Consider the following 8056-nt stretch of genomic DNA (forward strand, 5'->3'; position numbering starts at 1 on the left):
CTGTTTTACGCGAAGTGGCGTAAACTCGGTGAAAAACGCGATATTCGTCGTATGTAGTAGTCGCGAAATATGTTTTTCATATCACTAGGGTGGTGAAACTCCAGTATTCACTGTTGATGAAGCCGGTTTTTACGAGCGAACACAGGTCGTCTAGCTTCTTCACGGTAGGTCATATCGCGTCTAGAGCTGCCAACATCCGGCCGTTTCACGATGGTTTTATCCGCTGACACTGTTGTGGTAAGATGGGTTTATCACGGGTAGGCTGGTAGGTCGTAATAGGTGTCCTCGGATGGACATATTCTGGAGAAGCCTGATGACCACGCTCATGCTTTGGAAATGCTGAAGGCTCTACGAGGAAAGACCCATGAGGTTAGCACTGGTAAGCGTTGCTCTTGCTGTTGGGCTTTGACTGTGTTGGTAGGAGTCTGTATTGTGTGTAAATGGTCGGATGGCACCACCAAGAAACGACAGTTCACTACTACTACTAGAGGTGAGGAGAAACTCGTACCACTCCTCCGGCACTTCTCTATTGTAGTTACCTTTGCCGCGAACATCACTGATGAGGATCTGCAAGCCTATATAGAGACGGAGGAGCCTATGGGGAAAGCTGGTGGCTACGGCATACAGGTAGGTCCTTTTATTACTACAGTGGAGTCTTACCCGGGTGAAACTATCATAGTCAGTAGTAAAACAGAATCGATAAAAGTTCTGAATCTACGCAAAATTCTCTATCGTCAAGTCATTTCGGTTTTCTCTGTCCATTTCGGGTACTATCACAAAAATCGGTCACCCGTGGTTCGTGTTATGCAAACACTAGGGAATAACATTTTTCACGTTCCACTTCGCGAGTAACGCGTAAAACACGTGATTCGTCCGGTGTGGTTCGCGAGGTATTTCCACTTCACTTCGTGTCGCGTTTTTCACATGGAGTAATACGCCACTTAACGTGAAACAGGTCGTGAAACTCCCGTGTGTTTCATCTTGATAGTTCGAGATTCCTAATTATCGAATTAGCGAAGTTACTACATTTTTTTCGCTTCTGACTATCAAAATCGAGCACACTGGAGTTTGCTTCACCCGTTTTACGTGAAGTGGTGAAAAACGCGATATTCGCGGTGATATGCAGTAGTCGTGAAATATGTTTCCCACTAAGGTGAAACTCCACTGTACTCGTACTACTACAGTGTGTGCCAATTTGATATGTAAAGAGTGTGTGTTTTCTATTCCGGGATTAATGATAGTGAACAACTTGTCGCTATCATAGTCTCGAAATGGTACTTTTATCACATCACATGTTCATAGCAATGTTTACATTGTTCATGCGATGTAGTTTCAGATCGATTCTTATTAAAATAACGCACATGTTTTTTCACATGTTTCTCCACTTGATACGCATCGCACTCAGGGTATCGGCGGCCTCCTCGCATGCAAGGTCGAGGGTTGTTATTCTAACGTGGTTGGCTTACCTGTACACGACACTGCTCGAGCTATAGCCGAGATACTGTCAGATGGCCATTGAGTCACTTCCAAGTTGATGTTTCTTTTCCTATAAAAAATTATCTCACTGTGTTGGGGGAGATCATCACTTAACGCCTTCTGAGGGCTAGGCGTCGATTTAGTTCTCTTCTATGATCGTATTGTTTTCTATTGCTCGCTACCTGATCTCATTAGTCTTACTTTTTGAGTGCACCAAATGATTACTCGCCCTTCTCCGTCGAAGACTAGCTAAGGCGTTACAACGGCTACTCGTCGAATTAGTTCTCTTTTGCGGTTCTATGATCAAATTGCTTTGTACCACTCGCTACCTTCGTCCCCCTAGACCTAGGTTGGCTCTGTGGCCTTTGGGGTACCCAAGCCTATCGATTGTTGAAGTCAGAAGAACTTCTGTACAACTTTCGTGGAGCTTCGTTTATAGGGTGTTCTCACGCGATTACCCATTGTGTACCAGTCGGAATTTTATCATGCTGAAACGAAGTCTCGCTGGGGCGGTCTCTCGTCGGACTCCTTCCTCGCGAGGGTCGAGAACATCATCATCATCGTCGTCGAGGAAGGGCAGTAGCATTTCGTCGTTGAGCAAACGCCATCCTGATTTGGAGTTAACAGCAGCAATAGGAGAGGACTTTGGCCAGCGCGACGGTCCATACACTATACAGTGCACCAATGAAATAGGGTATGCTAGTATGGCTTTTGCTTGGTGAAGTTGTTCATCGCTGAGGTCCGCGTGGAGTGTGAAGTCAGGGCGAGGTCACATCATATTGAGAAAAAAGGGCACTGAATTCAACCTCTACATACGTAGGTGTCACGAAGGCTATCGCGAGGTTGAGGGAATATATGTAATCGCTTTCCTCAGCAGCTGAGCTCGGGAGTTTCCAAAGCTAATTTTAGAAACTATAATTAGTGTCACGAATTATGGTAGAAGTGTTCAGAAAACAGTAGGAATTTCCCGATTATTTTCATATTGTCACCAACACATGTAGTTGACCAAGCTTATATGTATCTTCTCACACTGCGCTCAGGTGAGCTGGACCCTTCAACAGCAGTAGCCACTCCATCTAGAGTCCCCAACGGCACCACGTGTTTGATCATGTTGGAGCCCAGCAGCCAGCCTGGTGGCACGCACGTGTCTCTGAAGTTCAGTCGGACCCTCTGTAGGTTCCTTCGTGACGTGTGACACGTCAGAAGGCAGCGTCTTGGTCACGGATGACAGGGGCCTGTTGGCCTCGGGGGCATCGAAGTTTTTGCTCAGAGAAAGAATGTGGTCGGCCGATTGTCAAGATACATGCAAGTGATGGTGGTGACACCAGGGGTGGTGACACTGATGCTTCAGATGTCATCAGTCCTCTCGGTCATCCTGATCTGTTCCTCCGTCATAGTAATTGGAAACTCCAATGCGATCCTGTGGGGTCGGGAACGGAATTCAATGGAGATGCCACTTTCAGATGTGTACGCATGCCCAAAGGAATGTTCATCCTACCGTTAGTACGCGAAGGAATTTTCAGTACTCCAATTTAGGTTTTGGTCCCCGTCAAGGAAGAGCCTTCCGAAGTTGAGTAAGCTCGCTCGGTGGTGTTGTGATGGAAGTATTTTTGTTTGTGTGTAGAATTCTGAGCAAAAAACTGGCGAAATTAATTGCTCGGAGGAACTCTTATAAACAGCAACTCGTCTCATTGAAGCAAAAGTATGAGGCTTAGTCGTGGGCCTTGTCGCGGAATAGAGTCTATCAGGTTTGAGAACGCCAAGACGCTTGTACAGTCTTTGAAGAAGGACATTACGGCAACAGAAAAGTTGGTGTCACATACCACACCATTGTCGAATCTATCACCGTCTCAGAGAGCTTAACGAAGCGAAGAAGCGAAAGCTTGACGAGAGCACATCTACTACAGCTTCTACCGTACTCTAAGTTGACTTTAATGTTCCTCGAGAGTCACTGTGTGGCTGATGCAGAATTCGATCGATTCCCTTTGTATTAGTTTTTGTTGCCGTGAGTGCTTGCCTTCCAGTTAACTGCCCATGTTGTTGACTCCTTCTTTTCTCATTCTAGAGTCGTCGCGTTGACTACACCTGCAGCTCCTATGCAGAGTTGCAGATTCGTAGTGGTATTATAGTGAAACTCCTCGAGTACTGAGCCCCCAGTGTTAGTACTTCGTAGGAGTAAGGGCGATGCTTTAATACAGCATCGTTATACATATACAGTGAGTGCTAATTGATATGCAAATGTAAAGAGTGTGTGTTTACTACTCCGGGATTAATGATAGTGAACAACTTGTCGCTATCATAGTCTCGAAAGGTTACTTATATCTATTTGACTTGTTCATACGATGTAGTTTCAGATCGCTTCTCATTAATCTCGGAGAATACGCATGTCCTTCACATTTGTATATCAAATTGACACACATTGTACACTTCTGGAGTGGCCCCTCTTCTCGCTGATTCGTCAAACTTTCATCCCAACACCAACCACTTTCGAGCAACACTGGCACTTTGGTCTCAGCGGTGAAGCGATAGAGACGCCACTTTTAGATGTGTACATCTGTTCGGCCGGTGATTTGGTGATGGAGAGTCACAGTGCATATTAAGTAATCGTAAACTAGTTTTAAATGTCTGTACCAAGTTTTGCACAGTGGTTATCACAGCATAGTGTAGCCTCACTAAGAGCCTGTGCCTCCAACTCTGTATCTCCTATCATAGGAGTAGTTGGCAATCAAGCTGCTGATGCTGACAGTATCGTATCGGCTGCGGTGAGTCAACAACACTATATGCATCTCTTTTACTTCTCTCTCGGTAGGCGCTAGCTTATATCCGATCTCTCACTGATCACGCCGGTAGCTATCAGCCTTTTGTCCAGTGCAACGAGGAAGATCTATTGCTCAGACCAGAGGTGAACTCCTTCAGTGATATCAACAGTATTCTCATGTTCAGGTCGGTTTACTCTGGTCCCGATTTACCGAGTCACCGAAAGTCACTTTGCCGTCTACGAGGACACAGTCGTTGTTGCCAGCAGTCAGTAGTTGGATTATTGTTGATCACAATGAGCTCACAATTAAAGCTCCACGCAGCACTGTTGTTGGTATTGTCGATCACCATGTTGATGCTGGGAAGTAACTCCTCTATTGAGATTATTGATAGACCGTGTCTCGAGTAGGTATGCGGATCTCCAGGGTGCTGATCGTATAATCGAACCATGTGGTAGCTGCTGTACACTGGTCGCCCGTGAGTATCTCTCCAATGCATCTAGAGAACTAGATTCTTCCCTGTGCGGGATGCTCCTTGGGGTCATTCTCCTCGACACTGTGAATATGAGCTCTGAGGCGGGGAAAGTAGGTGGCATCTGAGGTCGATGTTGCATGATGACGATACTCTTAGGCTACCGCAGTAGACTGGGACATAGTTGAGCGTTTGTCTGCAGTAGTCCGCTATGGTGCTTCTCGCAGAAGAAGTTTGTTTGAGGAACTACAGCGGGCTAAGACCAACCCTAAAATGTGGGAAAATATGACACCTCGACAACTGATCGACTATGATTACAAGTGAGCCTTCTCGTAGTTATTGCTTACTGTCTGGGTGGAAAAATATGCATATGTGTTGGTGAAAAATTTGAAAATTCTGAGGAAATTATTATTGGTTTTTGTACATACACTTCTACCCGAATTCTCATGCGAAATATTATAGTTTTGAACTTCCATAGTGAGTGAACTCCTGAGCTCAGCTGGGGAAAGTGAACATGGATTCCAACACTGGGGTCGCAGATCCCGAGAGACGGCCTTCCCCCGACCTCAGATTCTTCGATTCGGGCGTCGTCGGTGTTGGAATGAGCAGCTTGTTGGTGCCCCTGCAAGGAGTGGCATCAGAGTGCATCAGGAACATCCGAAGTCGTGGGGATGCCGCTGCCAGGCTCTGGGTGAGATAAGGCTCCACGCTTGTGGTATGAATATCTCCTGTAGGTGCTCATGTCGTGCTATATGGATAATGAGGGCCATTTCTGCCGAGAGCTCCTCGTGTGTGCGAGAGACCCTGAGAGGGATGCCTCTTTGCTGTCGTCTGTGACCACCTTCCTAGAGGCCAATGGTGAACTCCAGCTACGGCCGATGAACATCGTAGGGAGCTACTCGAAACTATCGTGAACTAATCTTGTATCATAATACGTATTCATATAATTATTTCTACACCGTATTTCAAGAATCGCCACGTATATCGCCGTTTCAATTCCTGGTGATAGATATTTTTTCGCTTCCATTTCAATTTCATTGCTTTTCCAAGTTGACTTCGTAGACAGATAATTCAGGCTACTTGTTATGAACGAAACAACAGGTGATGCCCCCGTTGAATACGAGGCCAGCCTTGCCACATGTGACAGTAATGAGAAACACTGTGAACAGACGCACCTGGTTTAACAACCATCCGTTTTTTCATTCATAAGGAAAAAAAGGTTGTTCCATCTGTTTGGAATCGACTCGAAAAAATTATATTTAAATGGAAAAATGTAAAACGGAAGTGGGACGAATTGAGTTCTGTCGATCACTAGAAATTGAAACGGCAATATATGACCCCGAAGTGGCAATTCTTGGAAAAGATCGGGAAATGGTATAATATAATCCATTCTGTATCTATGATCGTATATCACCTGGTTATACTGATTAGTAGTATATAATTATATATAGAAGTATGCTATGACCGTAAATATTAAAAGGTATTCATCACTGTATTAACAAGAGCTTCTTGCCATCACCCCTCAGGATGTCCCAGGGGCGAGAGCGTATCATCAAGGCAATGTGAAGGCAAGTCGCAAGAAGGTCGCGCCGGTCCTCTGTGAGTTCTTGCAGCGCGAAAATTCGAAATAATGCTGTAGAAAATTTCACCCATCTCCTCTTGTTTAGGGTGTTTGTTTTCTCCATTTCACTGAGTTTTGTTTGTCAATTATCTACTAGTAGTAGACCCACCTCACTACTGTGAGCCGCAGTTAGTGTGGTTGTCGTGTTCACCCGATGTTAGCATGGTTTGGTCTTGGGGACACCGACGAGCAGGTCGCTATAAATCCGGGCAATTCTGAAGTATCTCTGCAAGAGGGGTCAGCTGCTGCCATCAGTGACGGTGAAGCAGTTGAAGTTATATCGGTCCACGAGTCCCAAGGGGAGCTTGCTGACGATGAACATCCTGTATCGGAATATGGGAAGGCTTCCTCTTGGGGTATATCAAGTGATGGATCTCCGGTCATTCAAGCGGCTGTGCCGTCCGAGGACCCACCGCGGCGGAGCGTAGTTCCACCTTTGAGACTAGACAAATTGAATAGTTTCGAGGTAGAGCCCATCACCTCCTACTCGCCGACACCCGAAGCCTCTGCTGGGCTTGCTGGCGCACTCGTTGGATGGTTCAACACTGGCGAAGATGTGGAAGTTAACCCACCAGGGGACACCACTAAAGACGACTCTTTATCCGGGGGGAGCAGTGAGACGGAAGGCTATTGGCAAGAGGATCGCAGGGGTGAGGGAGTTGGTTCGGGGGAGGGACACGATTCCAGAGAAGAGCATCTTCGCGAAGGAGAACTCCTTGGTGACAACGCAGAGAATCTTGGGGGAGGAGAGCTTGACAATGAGGACCGGAATACAGGAGAAAAGTTCACTGAAGAAGAGTATCAAGAGGGAGAAGGGCTTGTCGAAGATGGACAGTACCAAGAGGGAGAAGGGCTTGTTGAAGATGGACAGTACCAAGAGGGAGAAGGGCTTGTTGAAGATGGACAGTACCAAGAGGGAGAAGGGCTTGTTGAAGATGGACAGTACCAAGAGGGAGAAGAGCCTGTTAGCTTTACTACCGATGATCATGCTGGTTCTGAGATAGAACTTGAAGTGAGCTCGACTGTTGGGGATGAGGCTGAAAGTGAAGCTGAAGCACCGGCATACGAGACGACCGCCACCACACAGGATTGGGTACCAAGCCTGGAAGCGGTGGGAGCGGCTGCACGAAAATCCCTGCAGAGGCTATCGGTTATGGTTTCGCGAGATGGAGCCTCATCAGAGGGCGATGTTGATTTCTATCGGGAAGTTGAACTGGAGGATGACGATGACGAAGAATCGGACGGGTCGGAAGCAACGGGTTTCGAGACGGACGAAGAAGATGAGCAGCGGCGTGGGTCTCAAGACGATCTCCGTCCGGACTCATTGGAGCGTCAGCCTGTCATAGAGCCGCTTACCTCCAATGGGACCTCTTTGGTGGGGCGAGAAGACGTACAGCAGGCTCCCTGGGAGGTGAAGGACGCAGTTCTCGACGAGGAGGTACCATCGTCATCATCAAATGGGGCCTCGGCGATGAGTGGCGAGGAGGTGGTCATGACTGTGGACAGCTCCGAACAGGAGGCAATGATGGTGGATCGCAGAGGAGACCATCCAGAGGATACCGTAGCGGCAACTGAGCATCTGAAGGGGATGGAAATCGACAACTCTAGAGAAGCAGCGAGGTTGGCAGACGGGGATTCGGCGATGAAATATCAGCATGGTAGAGCAATATCAGGAGCCCCTACAGAAAGGAGGTCGTCTCCTAGAGGAGCTGCTGTTAACTCGCTAGCGAC

The 8056-nt window shown here is 47.1% G+C and overlaps 4 protein-coding genes across 4 annotated transcripts in view; all 4 read left to right on the plus strand.

Moving 5' to 3' along the window:
- Pmar_PMAR019161 (maf protein, putative) overlaps positions 1-1519 on the plus strand; it is a gene marked incomplete at both ends in the record, with an annotated part of 2171 nt that extends 652 nt beyond the window's left edge. The window contains 4 exons of the mRNA XM_002780214.1: positions 280-379; positions 422-490; positions 536-627; positions 1406-1519. Coding sequence (XP_002780260.1) covers positions 280-379; positions 422-490; positions 536-627; positions 1406-1519 — 375 coding nt within the window. The remainder of the gene's footprint in view (positions 1-279; positions 380-421; positions 491-535; positions 628-1405) is intronic.
- A 972-nt stretch (positions 1520-2491) lies between these two features.
- Pmar_PMAR019162 (hypothetical protein) lies at positions 2492-3339 on the plus strand (the record flags this gene model as incomplete). The annotated part of the gene is made up of 5 exons (XM_002780215.1): positions 2492-2648; positions 2828-2943; positions 3013-3050; positions 3101-3178; positions 3225-3339. The coding sequence occupies 5 exons, from the start codon at positions 2492-2494 to the stop codon at positions 3337-3339; spliced, it is 504 nt and encodes a 167-aa protein (XP_002780261.1).
- Positions 3340-4097: 758 nt separating this feature from the next.
- Pmar_PMAR019163 (Exopolyphosphatase, putative) lies at positions 4098-6386 on the plus strand (the record flags this gene model as incomplete). The annotated part of the gene is made up of 8 exons (XM_002780216.1): positions 4098-4238; positions 4286-4378; positions 4420-4598; positions 4643-4817; positions 4864-5024; positions 5275-5395; positions 5439-5591; positions 6231-6386. 8 exons carry the CDS (start codon positions 4098-4100, stop codon positions 6333-6335), a joined length of 1128 nt encoding a protein of 375 aa, XP_002780262.1. The 3' UTR covers positions 6336-6386.
- Positions 6387-6479: 93 nt separating this feature from the next.
- Pmar_PMAR019164 (microneme protein 12, putative) lies at positions 6480-8052 on the plus strand (the record flags this gene model as incomplete). Its single annotated transcript, XM_002780217.1, has 2 exons — positions 6480-7945; positions 7980-8052. The coding sequence occupies 2 exons, from the start codon at positions 6480-6482 to the stop codon at positions 8050-8052; spliced, it is 1539 nt and encodes a 512-aa protein (XP_002780263.1).
- Positions 8053-8056: the final 4 nt, after the last annotated feature.

Source organism: Perkinsus marinus, assembly GCF_000006405.1.
Source record: "Perkinsus marinus ATCC 50983 genomic scaffold scf_1104296944428, whole genome shotgun sequence".
In the NCBI taxonomy this organism is placed as follows: Eukaryota; Perkinsozoa; order Perkinsida; family Perkinsidae; genus Perkinsus; species Perkinsus marinus.